Raw genomic sequence first — 18,416 nt, 5'->3', positions numbered from 1 at the left:
ATAAGAAAAAAATATGAATAGTGATTGTATTGATGATAAAATATAATCATGAATCGCAAATAGTGATTGATGATTAAGAAAAATAATTATTGGTTCAATTGTCTATGTTAATTGCAAAAAAAAATGATAAATCAAATTATATTAAGTATGATTCATAGTCATCATTTATCAGAGAATAATTATGATTATTAAATGATTGAAAAACGGATAACGATTTACTTACAATATTTAATTAGCATTCTTAAAAAATATATAATGAATTATAAGTTTAATACATTATGTTTAGTAAAAACATCGATATTATTTGTTCATCATAAGAAAATTACTTACAAACTTTGTGCGGGATTAATAATTTTTATTTTTTGTCTCATAGATTTTGCGTCAATTATTTTTATCATTATAGAAACATGTTTAATAAAAAAAATTTATTACAATTCAAAAAATTGGATATAATTTTTTTTTTTGTAGAAACGGCAATTAAAAATTAAATTAAATTAAGTGACATAACAGGTAGTATAAACCCTAATTGAAAACAATAAAAAAGGCTTAGCCACTCGTTAAGGCAAACCGTTCATTCTTAATCCACCCCATTCTAGGCAGGCAAGTCAACTATATTTGACCACCTTCCTTATTTATCAAAGCAGTTCAAACCCGGGAGTACCGTTATGAAACCCCTAATGGTCACGTGCCATCCACGTGACCTCTCCCAAGGCCCACAGAAACATTTGAATTCGGATCCAAGCGCCTTTTATCAATTCCAATTCATAAAATATTTCTCAAGAAGTAAATCCCTCGATCTTTCAAAAGCGGAAGGCAGCTTTCGTTTGTCTCTTCCAAAATTCAAATTCTCAAAAAACCCTCTATCTTTCTCTCTCTTCTTCTCCTCATCATCCTCTCCCAATCTCAGGTACTTTCTCTATTCTTCATCCGTTAAAATCTGTTTATCTGCAGCTCACAGATTGATAGTCTCCATTTTTTTCATTTCTTCATTTTACCGAAAACTGTTGATTGCATTTCCAATACAGTGGTTTTTAACCGTAACTTTGGGATGCAGGGATTCTTCATTGTTTTGAGATCGGTTAGGGTTATTTTTGTTTAGATCGGTTCGAGATTTGATTCTTTAATTGGAAATGGAGAGTGCGGAATCGGTGAGAGTTGCGGTCAATATACGTCCTCTGATCACTTCAGAGCTTCTCATTGGCTGTAGCGATTGCATCACGGTTGTTCCCGGAGAACCGCAGGTACTGGATTTATAGACTTTCGGAAATGAAATTTGTATATAAATCAGCTCGATATTCCTGTAATTGGTGCTTCATACCTGCTTGTTCGTTTATAATATGTTGAGTTGCTGCACTATTTCTATTTAAATGTTTCAATGGCTGAAATATAAGTTGGAGGTGGTGATTATTTATCGTTGTTGGATGCTTGAGCAGGTGCAAATCGGATCACACGCATTTACCTTCGATTATGTTTATGGGAGTGGCGGTTCACCCTCTTCGGCAATTTACGATGACTGCGTGGCTCCCCTGGTTGATGCATTGTTCAAAGGATATAATGCAACCGTTCTCGCTTACGGCCAGGTTTAGCATTGATTTTTCCCCCCAAAAGATTTGTTTGCTTTCAATCTAATTATCCTTTTCAAAGCGTTTTTCCATGGTTATTATGGTTTGTTCAATGTATCGATTGAATTCCTCTTTCTTGAAGACGGGTTCTGGGAAAACTTATACAATGGGTACTAATTACACTGGCGAAGGAGGCAGCGGTGGAATTATACCTAGAGTTATGGAAAATATATTCCAAAGGGTTGAGTCAATGAAAGAATCCGCAGAATTCTTGACACGCGTGTCCTTTATTGAGGTGAATAATCCTCATTCCCTTAAATTTGTCTTATTTTATCTTGTTCAATTGCCTTGTTGACGACCTTATAACGTCAATCTGCCCAAGTGACAGATATTCAAGGAAGAAGTGTTCGATTTGCTTGACTCCAATTCTGCGGCATTACCTAGAGGCGAGGTGGCATGTCAGGCAAAGCCCGCTGTGCCCGCAAGAGTCCCCATACAGATTAGAGAAACAGTGAATGGAGGGATAACGCTTGCGGGGGTTACTGAGGCAGAAGTTAGGACAAAGGAAGAGATGGCATCATATTTATCACGAGGTTCTTTATCTCGTGCCACTGGGAGCACCAATATGAATAGTCAATCAAGGTATGGCATTTCTTCAACTAATGTTAACTCCATCACAAGGATAATTTTTAGCAGCTGGATTGCATCTTTTAGTTATGCCATCTTCATTTGTCTTTTATTCAACGTTATCCTTCCTTTTTCGGTTCTTCTATTGTCCTGAGTAGAAAGAATCAACAATATGTTTATATAAGAAGGGCAACTACTTCTGCTTCTCTGTGAAAATGAAGGATGTTAATTGTTGACATGTTTTGCAAGTTGAATTCATCCCAATTGAACGACTCTTTTGGGACACTTCATTATATAATTTTTGTTTCAGAATTATAGCATTTTATCAGATGCTACCTGTAATTCATCAATTATTGCAGTGCTTTTCCAAGTTGGTTCGTGTCCCCTGATTGTCTAACTCACTTTTTTTCAGTCGTTCTCATGCTATCTTTACAATTACCATGGACCAAAAGAAAATTGTTCACTGCCCAACGGGAGCAAACAATGATGATTTTGGCGATGATATCCTATGTGCAAAACTCCACTTGGTGGATCTTGCTGGGTCTGAACGTGCAAAACGAACAGGTGCTGATGGCATGCGTCTGAAAGAAGGTATGGCTAGTTTTTATTGACTTTGGATGAGAATTTCTTGCTACTGTTTTTAAGAGCCTACATATTTTAATCAATGAACAAAAATCCCTAAGTTGATTGCTTATACATGGCTTTGGGAATTGGATTTTAATTCATTCTGATTTTGCATTTTCTAGGAATTCATATCAACAAAGGTCTGCTTGCTCTTGGTAATGTGATTAGTGCCTTAGGAGATGAGAAGAAGCGGAAGGAAGGAGGCCATGTTCCATACCGAGACAGCAAGTTGACACGCTTGTTGCAGGCATGAAATACTTTTCTTTTCTTTGGAGCAAAAGAAATTTTTCTACAATCCTGGCTTTTTCAAAAATAATCATGTCAGTTTAGTTCATGCTTAAGATAAAAGCAGAATTGACACTCAGTATCCAGATTTTTGTATTCGTACTCAAATCTTGTAAAGGAAATGGATTCATGACTAACCAGCAATCTCATAGTGACCATATAGACTTATGCTGGAAATTGTGTTAGTGCATTGTTCATGTCATGAATCATGGTGCTGCAACCTAGACTTAGATAGTCTTATGCATCTACATCAATTGAATAAAAGTGGCTTGTTGGCTGTGTAACCTTTTTGCCTCTAACCATTGAGTTTGGATTTTTAGGATTCTCTCGGAGGAAACAGTAAAACAGTAATGATTGGTATGTTGTTCATGACTTAATGAATCCTTCTTTGTGCATTCAATGTCATGTCTTCTTGTAGTGAAATTCAAACTACTGTATGTTGCTTATTATTTCTATATTTGTTTTAATTGCAGCTTGTGTAAGTCCTGCTGACACTAATGCAGAAGAGACATTAAACACATTGAAGTATGCAAACCGTGCTCGAAATATCCAGAATAAGGCAGTTGTAAGTATGCTTATGGAAGCTCTTTCTTCTGTTATTTTTAGTATTTTTATTGCTTTCACAATAACCCTATCTTTCTGCATTGGTTTAGATCAATCGTGACCCAATGGCGGCTCAATTACAAAGAATGCGGAGCCAAATTGAGCAGTTGGAGTCTGAACTTTTATTTTACCGTGGTGATGGCAATGCCTTTGATGAACTTCAGGTAAGTTACTGACCGAGAAGTGTCTGTTTGTGGTTCTCAGCTGCCATAGTAACATTTGTTTTTTCAGATTCTCAAGCACAAGGTATCTTTACTGGAAACAAGCAATGCAGAGTTAAAGCAGGAGCTTCAAGAGCGTAGGCTTGCTTGTGAGCATTTAACACAACATGCTCTTGATGCCCAGGTTTTCCCCCTTGTTTTCCTTTTTCTCTCTTATTTCCTAAACTCATTTCGGTTGATGCAGAATTCTTTTAAATTTTAGTGAATGTCTTCTTGGCCTTAACAAAATCTGATACTGAGATTTGCATGTACACGACTTAAACTTTTTAGGTTGAAAAGGGCAAATTGATAATGAAAATTGAATCAGCGCGTAACGGTAAACCTTGGGATGAGATTGACTGCAACTCGGATGAGGTCAGATTGGTTTCATTTTTTAACTCGATCAGATCATGGTCTTATATTGAAGAATCATGGCTTTAATTTTTCATTTCAGGATTTTGGTTTGATGAAAACTTACTTGTCAAAAATTCAAGAGTTGGAAGGGGAACTGTTGCGATTGAGAAACTTGCAGACCTCAAAACAAAGTGAATTTCCTGACTGTATGTATGCTGATGATGATGGATTTCGATCGAAGAATGTTTTGTTCCCATGTCTCAGTGAATTGTCAGATTGCGATGCCAAAGCAAGAGATATTTCAGGTAAGTCGGTGGGAAATACTTGCTGTTTTATTGTTTACGGTTCAACTTTCTTTTAGTGGGTTGCGATCAATCAAGCACAGGATCATATCCTGCATATTTACGTTTTGGTGCATGTATGGATACTTCGTTGCATGAGCGTCACACGTGCCCTTTCAACAATTATTGGTGATAGCCTTAAGGCTATGGTTCCTTTGACGCCGCCGTTTCCGGAACAACAGTTATGGAGGCTGGCGCTTAGCTTGTTGGATTTGGGTTACAACTTCGATTTTCTGGGTTTCAAGGTTACCGTTTGTGTTGGCAAGAGGGTTGTGATTTTTTGAATTTTGGATGAAAAAATTACAGCTCTGTGATGAATCTGAGAGCTCTTACACCTAATTGGTTTAGGACCAAAAGAAAAAATTTCTTACGAAATAAAATTGGAGACTAATAATCAAATTAAAAACTTAATAAAAAAGAATTATACAAGTAGCGTATCAGATCACTAATTATATGAATCAAATTAGTAACTATATGAATATAATTATATAAACTAAAATATTTTTGTTTATAGTTACTAAAATATAAATTAATTATTTTAATAAACAAGTTCAGGTAAGAACTGAATACGATGTTAGTTAAATAGTTTTTTAAGAAAGGTTTTAATTAAATATGAAATAAGAAGTTTATAGGTGCTAATTTCTAAATATACTAAATAATTAGCAAGAATTTTTGGTTCTGATGGTATCCGTCCCTATTTGTGGGCAAAAATTATACAACAAGGGCTGTAATCTTAATTAGAAAATATATATCGAGTAATAAAATAATACATAAGGACGATAATTAAATAAATATCCTTTTGTATTGAAGTGTGTCCAACTTGCTTCTTGTTCTGCATCAACTATTTTCTTAACGGACTTCTTTGAGTTAATAAAGAACTGGTTTCTAAAGATCCTTGCAGTTGATACTTGACTTTTTGTGGCTATCAAAACGAAGTTATGCAAAATTGAATAACGTTCTTATGTGCAGATGAGATTGAAGAGGATGAAAAGGAGCAGGAACATTCTTCTCTTCAGGAAAAATTGGACAGAGAACTCAAGGAGTTGGACAAAAAACTTGAACAAAAGGAGGTACATGTCTGTGCTGTATTAATCAGTTGCCTGCTTTATTCTTTCCACATACTTTTTCCAGATTAGAGTCATAATAGTTTGTTAACGGAGCTCTCCAATCTCTCTATAATAACTGGACAAAGAGTTGGATTCATCTGGTGAAACAAGCATTGTCCCAAGTTTTGACCTATCTAATTTGCAAAAAAATATTTCTCACTTTTCTTACTTCTTTTTTTTGCATTAATTCCATCAATTTAATGGTCTCTAACTTTTTTTCCTCGCTTGTAGCAGTTGCTTCATCTTCTGTTTCACTCAAATATCTCTATTGTCAGTTTTTTTTTTTTTCTCTGAAAAACTAGTTGACATTCTCAACTATTTTTTGAAGGCCGAAATGAAGTGTTTTACAAGTGTTGATACATCAGTTCTTAGACAACACTATGAAAAGAAAGTTCAGGAGTTGGAACATGAAAAAAAGGCTTTGCAGGTTGCTTGCTTCTCTTTCAATTCCTTGAATATCTTGGGATTAAATTTATGCCATGGACCAAAATTTATTGCCTTTTCAATACAGAAAGAAATTGAAGACCTAAAATGCAATCTTTGCAATATTTCATCAACTTCCGATGATGGTGCCCAAAAGTTAAAGGAAGAGTATCTTCAAAAACTGAATCTCCTTGAAGCCCAGGTTATTCTCAAACTGTCTCCGTCCCTTAACTGAATTTCTTGTACTAGATTCATATTCTGCTTTGCAGGTTTCAGAGTTGAAGAAGAAACAAGATGCTCAAGCTCAACTATTGAGACAGAAACAAAAAAGCGATGAGGCTGCAAAACGACTGCAGGATGAAATTCAGAGAATTAAGTCTCAGAAGGTGCATTTTGTTGTAAAAGAAGAGTGCTTATTGGTAGGGATGGATACCTTATGTCTTGAATGTATTTTCAGGTTCAGCTGCAACATAAAATTAAGCAAGAGTCCGAGCAGTTTAGGTTATGGAAGGCATCACGAGAAAAAGAAGTTCTTCAGGTACTAACTTCATGGAAGCATATTTTATAATCCTAAAGGGGTTTTTTCTTTCTCTGCCTGAGTCTTATCAGTGTCTTATATAGATAAAAAAATGACTTACCAGTGTCTGAAGTGTTCAATTTATTTTGCACTTTCCTGGTTAATATGATATTTTCCTTGTTCTCATTATATGTTATGATTTTCAATTGTGATCATCAATAAAGGCTCACCTATCTTCTTACCATAACTAGATCTAGAATTTTAGGAATAGCAGTCTGCAGTACTTGGATTCAGTTGATGGCTCTTTCCTAATTTTAAATAGTATGATAAAAGAACTGTTAATTATTTGAAATCAAAGGAAACTTTGTAGTATTAGAAGTTACAAAGACATGTTACAAAGATGAAGTTGTTGGGTTAAGAAATGTACATATCCAATGAACGCTGTAGTCAGAAAATTGAATTACCATTTTAATAGTCTGGTTATAAGTGGTGCAGATTGATTTATGAGTTCTTATCATATAGTGTCAGTCCTGATACCATTGTGGGTTCTTTTCAATCAACAGTTAAGCTGAAATTATAAGATGTTGCAGAATATGGATTAATATTCTAGAACCAAACTGGAAATAAGTGAACTTTCACGTGCTGTGACAAAGTACAGCTGATATTTAGGTTTAATTAGCACCCCTTGCTTGTATATCATGTTTCTTTCATCTTCATGTTTGTCTCATGTTGTTGTTATTTCTCTTCGGAATATGTTGTTCTCAATTACCAGCTTAAGAAAGAGGGAAGGAGAAACGAGTATGAAATGCATAAGCTATTAGCTTTGAATCAGAGGCAAAAACTGGTAAATATCCAGGTAGATGCTATTTCCATCCTAATCCTGCAGCTCTCTTCTCTAACTTCCTGTATTTCGTATCAGGTTTTGCAAAGAAAGACAGAAGAGGCCTCCATGGCCACAAAGAGGCTAAAAGAGCTTTTAGAATCTCGCAAGGCTTCTTCACGTGAAACATCTGGTAGGAAAACATGCTGTCACTTGTGTTAATTTTTCATCTGTAGTTGTGATAACTTCAATAACCTGTCTTCCATGTGCAGGAAATGGCAACGGTCCTGGAATTCAGGTGCTTAAAGTGTGTCAATATAATTATGTTATGTGTTTTATGTTAGAATTGCCAAGTGATTTGAAACATTTTCTATGAGCAGGCTCTGATGCAAGCAATTGAGCATGAACTTGAAGTCACAGTTCGGGTGCATGAAGTGCGTTCTGAATATGAGCGTCAAATCGAAGAGTGAGTTTGGTTTATTTATTCAATTAATACGTCTCCACTAACAGAGTTCTATTTCCTTCGTTTTTCAAGTTGTCTTCTTAGAATTGTTAGTCTCAATGTTTAGAAAGTTCATACTCTAATTTGTAAGGTTTAGGTTTTGGTTATATTGAAAATTCAGTTAACTAGTTAGCAGTTGTTTGTCTTAGACAAGTATAGTTTCAAACAGTTGAATATTTATCTTATTTGATCACGTTTATAAATTCAAGAAACTTTTCCTTCAAAGATAATATGTATTGTTCAAAAATCCAAATAGAGTGCATTTACTTTCTTGTGTCTCCTCTTTGCAATTCCCGGCCTTTACATATATAATGTCATTTGATATATAATATCCATTGATGTTTTAGGAGAGCAAGAATGGCCAATGAGATTGCAAAATTGAAAGAAGAAGCTGAGATGCTTAAGACAACTAATTTGAGGTAAAAGTTTTTGGGATGGAAATGTTGAATTTTCTCTTTGGTATTGTGTAATCTTGCTATTCAAATATTAAAACATAAATGAGGTTTAAATCCTTTCATTTGAATGGACACAGTGATTGCCATGAAACGATGTCTCCTGGTGCAAGAAATTCAAGAATTTTCGCTCTTGAAAATATGCTTTCTAGTTCTTCCAGTACTCTGGTATCTATGGCATCACAGTTGTCTGAAGCAGAAGAAAGAGAACGTGTTTTTAGTGGCAGGGGACGATGGAATCAAGTTCGCTCTCTTGCTGATGCAAAAAATATCATGAACCATCTGTTCAATCTAGCATCCTCCTCTAGGTAGAAATTTCATCAGGAGATCCTGCTGCTTGTCTTTTTTGACTGAAGCTTGTTCAGTTGTACAATGGCAGTGGATTGAACTAATGCATTTACCTGCTTTTCAAGGTGCTTACTACGAGATAAAGAAGTTGATTGCAGAGAAAAGGAAACAGAAATAAGAGATCTGAAGGGGAAACTGGTGAAACTAAGCAGTTTCGTTAGACAATTGGAAGCACAGAAGGCTGATCTCATTCATCAAGTCAAATTGCAGGTTAGCACAGTTGGCTCATTTTTTGTGATTTGGTGAAGTATCTTTTCAAAATTCTGTTTGTATTTATTTTTCCTATTTTATATCCTTGAACGAATAAGTTCTGCTTTATTCTTAGCGTATGGATTTTCTTACAGAGTTCAGCACTGAAGCAATACGCAACAACAAATTCTGGAATTCTTGATCAGAACAATGGACGCAAGTATGAATTGCGAAAGCAGGTACATCAAATTTCCTAGCCACAATGACTATTTTATATATTCACACAAGTTTTCTGTTTCTATCCTAAATTGCCAATATGTGAACAGATGGAAATAATTTGATTGGTTTTAGTTAAAATTACTTACAATGTACTGTGTTTGACCCCAGGAACCCCGGAGCTCGATAATCTTGTTGGAGGACATGGATACCTCTGAATCAGAAGGTTCGGACATGGATGCAGCAGATGATGATTGGGTAGAGTCAGGGAGAAAGCGACCTAGGAAGAAGACAAGAAATGGAAGTCGTCCTTCTATAGCATTAAAACAATTGAATGTCAATGCTTCTGAAAATCTAGAATCTTCAGGTGAGGGAATCTTTAGAGCGACAGAGAAAACTGCATCAGGAGTTTGTTGTGCATGTAGTAAAAGCTCTTCATGCAAGACAATTAAATGCAAATGCCGAGCAGCTGGAGGGAGTTGCGGGACATCATGTGCCTGTTCATTGACTAAGTGTTCCAATAGAGATGCTCTTGATGCAAAGGTGGATGAATTGCAACATTCAGACACAGCAGACAGTGTGGGGAATGGGTCAGGAGGTGATGAAGCAGAGAGAAATCACAATCTCATTTCTCATGGTGCAATGTTACTCCAAAATGCACTGAGTGAAAAGCCTTTTGAAACAAATGATGATGTTGGAACAAGGAGGAAACCTCTATCTGACATTGGGAACACAGTGGTATGGTTGAGCTTAGACTTGCCTGATTTCTTCTATAAATGTTATTTTATGCTTGAATTTGGTTCAATTTCCATTCAAGTTCTAGTCATAAATTCTATTTTCATAGTAGTTTTGATATGCATAAAGGAAACTTAATCTGTTATGGATAAGTTAAACCACCTCATTTCACGTTGGAGTTCAATTAGTAATTTCCAAAATGGGAATTTGATTACTAATTTCTAAGCTGAGAATCAATTCCTACTACTGAAAATTTCAAGATGGAGTGGTTATATCTGAAGCACTTATATGCTTAGTCCAAATCATTTAGAAAGTAATAGCGTAAGTATCTTTGATCAAGTTATAGAAGTGACTCCGGAGTTTTGGTACTTACAGGCAAAACCCAACGTACCAAGACCAAACCAGAGAAAGAAATGGCGGAAGAGTGTGCTTCAGCTTGTCCCTGTAGCTCCCCAGCAAGAAACTACGGGGGCACCAAGAAAGGCAGAAAGCACTGATATCCCCAGGAAGCCAGATAATAGCACGAGTGAGGCTGATATTCCTCCCAAGTTACCAAGGGCTATGCGTCTGGCATCCTCAACTGGTGCCAACTTGTTACGAGAGAGAAATGCTGATCAAGCTGAAGAATCTGTCAACAAGGATTCCGGTGTTCATCCACCTAGCTCTCCTGCTCTACCGGCCAGAACATCCGACGAAAAGGAGAACCGCAGACAATGACGTGATTCTCATTTTTCTCCTTGATGACACCATTAGTGTCAACTCCACATTCATATTGATTTACCATGACCCTTCCCTTTTCTGTAATTTTTCCAGAGAAAAAAAAAAGTGGTATTTAATATCCGATCAGCTTGATCTGATCATTGGCTGTGTGTTCATCTGTGCGGGGTAAATTGTGAATTTGATGACTGCTTTTGAGAGAATTAGAAGAGGACAGGTTAGATATTTGGTAGTGAGGTTTCTTCTTTCCACCACGTTTAGGAGTGTTCTTATTGTGTTATGCATTGTTGTTATATGTTTGTTGATCTGTTCAGAAAATCAATCCAGCTTACAGACAAAGTTTCTAGTTAGCTGGAAGATTCAAAATCTTTGAATGCAGGTATTTAATTTGGAAATCAATGTATACTATGATACAATCTCTCGAGCCTATTTGGATAAATGAATTTGATGACTCTTTTTTTTTTTTGAGTAGTAGAAGAAGACAGGTTTAGATTAGTAAGGATGTTTCTTCTCCCCTATACTTCCAGGAGTGTCTTATGCACTGTTTTAGTGTTATTAATGGTATTACACGTTCATTAATATCTATTCACAGGCAACTTCTACACATGCCAAGAGTAACAATATGTATTTTAAATTTTTTTAACAATTTTAATGAATACAATTACTAAATTATTATTATTATGATAACTAAATTTTCTTTCACTTCTCAAAATAATTTGAATTACTTAAAATATACAGTTTATGTTTTCATATTGACATAGTATTACATTTTACTACTTATGAATGTTGATATAAATTTACTAATAAAATTTCTCAAATTGGATATTTTGCCAAAGTATTATTATATCAATATACCGTTATATGATTCTCTTTAAAACATACGTTGGGGAAGGAAGAATAGATTAATGATTTTAAAGTAAACTCTCCTTTCATCAAATAGAGAAAGAAAAAATTAATTATTAACATCAAAATATATAGAATAATTATCAGACACAATAATATGATAATTATCACCGTGAATAAAATTATAAATATTGATATCCGACGCATTTGTAATTAGATACTTGCTTATACTAATATTTTTAATAGGACCAAGATTATCTTATTCCTATATGGAACAGCAATTCACTATTTATATGTATTAACTTATTAATATTTTAAAATAATTAAAGAAAATTTAAGACAAATTTTGTATAAAATTAAATTAAATTTTAAATTCTATTTGGAAGATTTGGTAGCCAGAGCCAGCATGGAATATAAATATTTTTACACAAAAAATTGGAAAAATCTTTGCCTCAAATGCTGACGTGGAAAAAGCGGTTCTGGTAATTAAAATAGGAAAGGAGCCAACGAGAGAAATTCAAAACTCCTAGTCGGCGAAGAACCGCGCCTTCTCTCACATTTACTTTCCACTAGACACTCGACAGAAGGTGTGTCAATATGAGAGAAATATCCGATTAGGGTTTTGTACCTTTGTAATTTGTTGATCTGAATAATCTGGTGACTTAATCGTTGCTTAGTTGCAGGAGATGAAGACGCTGAATCGCCGGTCTAAGAAAACAGAAGTTGCTGATGCTGATGATATCAAGCAACATTACGAGAAAAGGATCCGAGATTTGGAGCTCGAAAATGAATGTTTTAAGGTTCTTTCTCGTAATATAATTTGTTCTTAGGCAAAAGCATCTTGTTTATGTTATCGTGTATTGTAGTTAGTGTTTGACTGCATTGGAGTATAGGCGTATTTCATTTCCAGTTATAAATTTAGGGGTCTGGTACTTTACCAAATAAATTTTGGAAATTTTGATAGCATTATGCAACAAATCTTTTTCATCGGTTGTGAAATTTAAATTTTAGGACTGATTATTGACATAGAAAAGTGATTTATATACTTGTAATACCATTATACTACTGATGTTTTTCTAGTATGTCTGCAAATCATTTCAAATTTGCATAATTTATGACTTCTTTTCTTCGTAATTGGGAACTTTTGACGAGAATTTCATCTGTTTAGTGAAAAGAGTCTTTTTATCAAGCGCCTCATGTTAATAGTTCATCAGAGATTATTATAATCAATGTTGTTATGGATTGGTAGAGGGAGATTGAGGGGCTGAGGTGCAAATTGATTAATATTTCATCCACCCCTGATGTTGATACTGGAAAGTTGAAGGGAAATCATCTTCAAAGATCAAATGCTATCGGAGAACAGGTGAATTTTGATTCACGTTACATTTGCATTTTATATTAAAGTTTTGGGTAATTTGTAGCTATCTTATCCATTCTTAGGTTGTGGAGTCTAGGAGACAAAAATTGCAATCTCAACTCTCAATAAAAAAGCATAAAAGTGAGGAGATGGCCAAGCAATCTCCTGATGAAATTCAAAAGCTGAAGGCACAGAAGGTGACTTCTACAGTTGATTGAAGTATATTTACATGAAATTTGGTTTTCATCTTTTAACTATTATGCTACTTCTATCATTTAGGTTCAGCTTCAGTGTAAGATCAAACTTGATTCTGTTCAGTACAGGTTATGTAAAGCTTCACTTAAGAAAGAAATCCTTCAGGTATACCTATTGATCATTAACTGTTTTTACGTTTCAAACATGCTTTTTTTCTATTAAGTCTTGGAAGCACAGAAATGTGGTTATAATATGATTAATTCTACCTTCATTTTGGAATAAGCGAGTCATGTTCATTTAAGAAAATAATTGGCGATTGCAGTTCAAAATTGTCATAAAGATGTTTGTCTCTTTGTATGCCCTTTGGGCACAATGAATTTCATCTAGTTTTGTTTTTATTTCATATCATTCTTGACAAGGCATTTGCATAACTGAGTGATGCTGGTTCATTATGTCAATGATCTAGTATTATTTGATCAAGGCATGTATAAAGTAGTGATTAGAAGGGCCAGGTGCACCATGATACACAGTTCTATAGTCTGATACTTCACCAGATGAATCTTGTGGTACTGTTGTGATGGTTCTTTAAAATTCAATGCTCTTTCTTTGAAATGAGTAGACTAACCTTGCAACTTGTTTGGTTTAGTCAGTTGTTTATTTATCTGGACTTTCTTATTGTTCCCTTTGTAGTTCTATGATCTAAATTTGCCCAAAGAGTCATTTAGGATATTTTTCTCTTGCAACAGCTTAAGAAAGTTCAACGGAGGAATGAATACAAGATATCTATACTGTTAGCATTGAACCAGAGGCAGAAACTGGTATATACTAATGTTTCTTTGGTGCTAAATTCCATTTTCAAGTTGAGTTTTTGACAACAAAATAACTGTCATTCTTACTTGAATTCTTGTATCAGGCCCTGCAACGAAAAAATGAAGAAGCTTTTGTTGCTATGAAACGACTTAAGCAGGTGTTAGAATCTAGAAAAACTTTATTTTACAGAGCAGCTGGTTAGTCGACGTTCTATATATTAAATCCATGCTTTGTGTTTTTAAGTTATGATTATTCACCATCTTAATTTTCTTTCCTTTAAATCTCAAGAAGGGGCCAGAAACGGAAACGACGATGCTAGAATTCTGGTATGCGTACTGAACCAAGAGAATTTAATTATGCACTGTGTCATGTAACTGTGCTTTTGGCATTCTTGTAATGGGCTTTTGAATGGTATTTGTGCATATATTTACATGCTCACAGGTGAATACAAGTGCAACTGAATATGTTTGTAACAACTACAAACTGTATAATTCGAGAGTTTTAGGCAGAAATCCTTAAATTGCTGTCTTTTTTGAAGCACAATTATAGCACTTCCAATCCTATAGTAGAATTTCTTATTTGACATAGTTTAGTTTTCCAAATTAGGATGAAATATGTACGTAACATATTGGGTAATCATCTTCTTGGACTGTGTAATAATATACAGGTGAGTTTCCCTACAAATTATTTCTCACCTGAAATGTAGTTGTTCTCTCTCTCTCTCTCTCCCCCCCCCCGCGCCAACCTTGGGTGGTTTTAGACAACTTTAAAATTTGGAGTTGACAATGTAGAACATTAATTTTGTTATTGTTTGTTGCTTCTTGAATTAATTTAATTTCCTGCACAGTTATACTTCTTAAGATGATAACGATGCAGGATATTGAGAATGAGCTTGAAATAACCACAAGGTTGCAGGATCTACATTCTGAATATGAGAGACAAATGGAAGAGTGAGTCTTTCTATCTTCTTTAATCTTAATGTCTTATTATGGCTTTTTAAGTTGTATTTTCTTTAATCTTATTATGTTTCTTTTTTTTGTCATTTGAGTGTTCATTATTGCAACTCCAACAATAATCTTTTGTTTATACCTGCTTTAAGATACTTTTATTTGATTTCTTTAGTTTTTCCTATTTTTATACGATAAATCAAATATATTGATATCAATATAAGTTTGGTGCTTTGACTCTAACATTTTTCTCTGTTTTATGATCCGATATGGTTGGAATTTCTATAGGATGGTTGAGATGGATTCAAGAATAATTTTAAGCCTCTTGGCTATGAAGGAAGCATGGTTGGCTGAAGGTCAACAATGAAAATTGTTTGCTATAACCAAAGTTTAGGGCATTTGTGTTCACATCACGGTCTTAGCGTTTGGCTTGAGGCTGCTTTCCTTTCATGTGTTAGTGGTTTTTAATATCCATAGGCTATTGACCAAAGGTTAGAAAATTATGATAACTGAACATAATGATTGCATTGTATAATGCTCAAGACTTGTGATAAGGCTGGTGAACACGTATGTAAATGTGCGATAATGTTCATATTTTCAAGGTTCGTGTGCACAATGAGTGCATAAGAGTTGAAAAAATGTAGCGAGAAGTTACCACTTTGGTAATGACCACTCTTACTCCTGTATCAATTTATGCACTATCTTAGATGACAAAATTACAGATAGTAACTGCTTTAAAAATTTAGATTAAGAACTGCTTCTTTCTTTTATTTCCGTGAAGTAATAACCACTCTTACTCTTACTTCCGTATCAGTTTATGCAGTAAACATGTAATAACCCTTATGCTTTCTATGCATAATGTTACTATGTCTATGTTCTAATTGTTATTAGGATGGCTGATGAAATGAATAATTTCATGCTTGGGGCAGAGAGACTGAAGGAAGAAAATTCTAGGTAAGGTTAAGTAGCTGAATTTTGTTTTTTTCTCTGCATGCTGTTTCTCTAATTTATTATTTTGCCACTAAAATTTTCTCTGCTTTGTTAAGTTGCATGTTAGAGGAGAATGAAGTTGACTGCAGACTGATGGATTCAGAGTTAAGGGACCTCAAAGAAGAAATTACCAGGCTCGCTAGTTTGGTTAGCCAAATTGAAATGCCTAAATCACACCTTAGTGAATCAAATAAGTCTCATGTGAGTGCATTTATTGGTAACATTAGGCTTATTACTTTCTTAAGTTGAGATGCATATATCAGGCTTGTTCCCAATCATTCTGGATCTGCATTTAATTTTATAGATGTGTGATATGAATTGGCCTTTGTTTTGAGTAAAATCATCTCAATTGCGAATTAAAATCACTATTAAGAATCTTTGGAATAAATGTAGATAATTTTGTGGATTGCAAATAGAGATTTAGTTTAAGTAATAGAGGAAGTAAATTCAATTAAGTGATGGTTGAGAATTAATCTCATTTGAAATTTTAGTTGGAGTTGGAAAAATGCATTATAAGTTTTATCAATTTGGCGAAATTTAATATTTATTGTTCCAATTCCACATAAAATTCTCCACTAGTTCAATTTCTGTTGTTTTAGTGTTTCCATCATCTCCTAATTGAACGAAGTGTATATTTGCAAATGGATTCCACAAAAAATTTTAGAATTGTTCAAAACTTAATCTTAATCAATGACTAGAAAATTTAATGTTCCTAATTTACCACCCAATTTTTCACTGCTTTACCTGATGACCAGGTAGGTCCAATTGGATCGTCTGGTTCTCTTGGGAGCAGCATTCACTCACTGGACATGGGTTCATCTCCATCAGAACATTCTGAGGGAAACATGGCATCTGTGGAGAAAAGTAAAACAAATGCCTGCTGCTCCTGTAGTAGGAAATCTTTGTGCAAAACGCTTAAATGTGAATGCCGGGCAGCTAGCAGCAGCTGTGGGATGTCTTGTGGTTGTGCAATTTCTAAATGCACTAACAGAGAAGTTTCAGCCAAGTCAGACGATTCATTGAAGTTAGGGGTCACTAAGGCAACTGCCACTCGCTTAAGCATTGCTGCGAAAGAGAATAGCAAGGACTTTGCTTCGCAACCTGCAGAAATTGAGAAACTTCCTGATATAAATGACAATGGTGGGACAAGGAAACAACCATTACATGACATCAGCAATGCACTGGTATCCTCATCCTCCCCAAGTCGGTCAATTTTTAAATTAAAAAAGAATGGTTTAAGGTCATGTTTGGAATAAATGAATTTTGTTTGTGGAATCAATTTGAAAATTTGTTATTATTTTAATTAGGCAGATGGTGAAATTTTTTTTTTAAAAATGATAAAAATTGAATTTACAGAGAAGCAATTTCAAGTAGAATTTAGACAATACATTTCAAATTCTATGGACATTAGTTGAATTTCAAATGTATGTCCAAATTCTACTTGCAATTGGAATCTTTTACTAGAAACTTTTTTATGATTTTGTAAAAGATTTTCACACTCATAATTAAAATTAAGTGTTGAACTTCTAAATGTTGTTTACAAACAAATTTCATTTGTTCCACGCATGGTCTAAAGATGGTCTTTTAGCATGTTAGACCTACTAAAATAGCTTTAGTTCAATTGCCATTATGGTCTTGTTGGCTAACTCTTGCTTTCATTCCATGAAGAACTCTTTATTTGCTTGCTAATAAAAAATGTAATCCACAGATCAAATCAATTGCAGTAAGAACAGGTCGGAGAAAGCAGAGAAACATGTAGTGCAAATTGTCAGATTTTGTTAGGTTGCTGTGTCAGCATTACTCTCAAGTAACAAAACTTTGAGAAAGAAGATTTTGATAATGTGATTGCTGTGAGAAAGTTGAACACTGAGCCTGGCAGTTAAGTCGTAAAAAAGGAAATCATGAATTGCTTTTTCTCTGAACTTTTGGAAGGACTGAGATCTCTATAAGCATTCGGCATCTGTCTTTGCGCTTTTTAGTTGGGATCTGCTGTTAAGATATCATTTGCGGTGAGATAAATGAATCTTCTGTACTTTGATCGCTATCTGTAATATCAGTGGCATCTGTCTTTGCGCTTTTTAGTTGGGATCTGCTGTTAAGATATCATTTGCGGTGAGATAAATGAATCTTCTGTACTTTGATCGCTATCTGTAATATCAGTGGCTGTCAAAATCTATTTTACTGATGTAAGCTGCATTCAGTTTGCAGCGAAGATGAGTTGTAGTTTTTAGAACTAAACTGCGTGTGGCATGTAAATGCTAATCAAGATAGATCCATATTTTGCAGTACAGTCTTTTAATCAGTAGTTTTACCAGCTTGTGGTCTAATTTTGATTCGATCATCGTTTCATTTTGAAGGTATAATTATTAGACAAATCTTAAATGAGTATAATCACATGTGAACTCTCTCCATGTTTTCCTGCAAGTAGAAATTTGTATATTTCATTAATTAGATGGTATATATACACTAATTATAATAACACATTAAAATGCATGTCAGTTTAAACTCATAATTTCTTAAAACTTAATGTCTATGATCTTAGAAAGTTATGAACTTTTGATTTCCAAGACTAGGTGGTATAATAGAGATGGCATGAATGTGGCTTGGCTGGACTACACTCTACCTAACATGAACAACGGATTGGGAAAATTTT

At 34.5% G+C, this 18,416-nt stretch overlaps 2 protein-coding genes across 6 annotated transcripts; both read left to right on the top strand.

Moving 5' to 3' along the window:
• Positions 1 to 681: 681 nt before the first annotated feature.
• LOC110818873 (P-loop containing nucleoside triphosphate hydrolases superfamily protein) lies at positions 682 to 11,089 on the top strand. Its single transcript, XM_022047890.2, has 28 exons — positions 682 to 907; positions 1,055 to 1,241; positions 1,434 to 1,580; positions 1,705 to 1,857; positions 1,951 to 2,204; positions 2,602 to 2,780; positions 2,936 to 3,060; positions 3,419 to 3,455; positions 3,572 to 3,663; positions 3,752 to 3,865; positions 3,933 to 4,046; positions 4,193 to 4,276; positions 4,356 to 4,560; positions 5,566 to 5,666; positions 6,031 to 6,129; positions 6,214 to 6,327; positions 6,395 to 6,511; positions 6,583 to 6,663; positions 7,415 to 7,486; positions 7,562 to 7,655; positions 7,735 to 7,760; positions 7,843 to 7,928; positions 8,312 to 8,383; positions 8,497 to 8,724; positions 8,830 to 8,974; positions 9,109 to 9,192; positions 9,341 to 9,907; positions 10,280 to 11,089. The coding sequence occupies exons 2-28, from the start codon at positions 1,131 to 1,133 to the stop codon at positions 10,619 to 10,621; spliced, it is 3,843 nt and encodes a 1,280-aa protein (XP_021903582.1). The 5' UTR covers positions 682 to 907; positions 1,055 to 1,130; the 3' UTR covers positions 10,622 to 11,089.
• Positions 11,090 to 11,906: 817 nt separating this feature from the next.
• LOC110818809 (chromosome-associated kinesin-like protein) lies at positions 11,907 to 18,048 on the top strand. Of its 5 annotated transcripts, none has more exons than XM_088221602.1 (13): positions 11,907 to 12,051; positions 12,142 to 12,264; positions 12,714 to 12,827; positions 12,905 to 13,018; positions 13,101 to 13,181; positions 13,763 to 13,834; positions 13,930 to 14,023; positions 14,118 to 14,152; positions 14,703 to 14,776; positions 15,665 to 15,727; positions 15,820 to 15,964; positions 16,519 to 16,947; positions 17,472 to 18,048. In XM_088221602.1, exons 2-13 carry the CDS (start codon positions 12,151 to 12,153, stop codon positions 17,520 to 17,522), a joined length of 1,386 nt encoding a protein of 461 aa, XP_088077728.1. In that variant the 5' UTR covers positions 11,907 to 12,051; positions 12,142 to 12,150; the 3' UTR covers positions 17,523 to 18,048. The 5 variants fall into 5 exon arrangements, with proteins under 5 accessions (XP_088077728.1, XP_088077726.1, XP_088077727.1 ...); XM_088221600.1 differs by having other exon boundaries at positions 14,688 to 14,776; XM_088221601.1 differs by having other exon boundaries at positions 14,115 to 14,152.
• Positions 18,049 to 18,416: the final 368 nt, after the last annotated feature.

Source organism: Carica papaya, chromosome 1, assembly GCF_054855325.1.
Source record: "Carica papaya isolate Zhongbai chromosome 1, ASM5485532v1, whole genome shotgun sequence".
In the NCBI taxonomy this organism is placed as follows: Eukaryota; Viridiplantae; Streptophyta; class Magnoliopsida; order Brassicales; family Caricaceae; genus Carica; species Carica papaya.
This window is presented reverse-complemented; position numbering and strand designations above follow the sequence as displayed.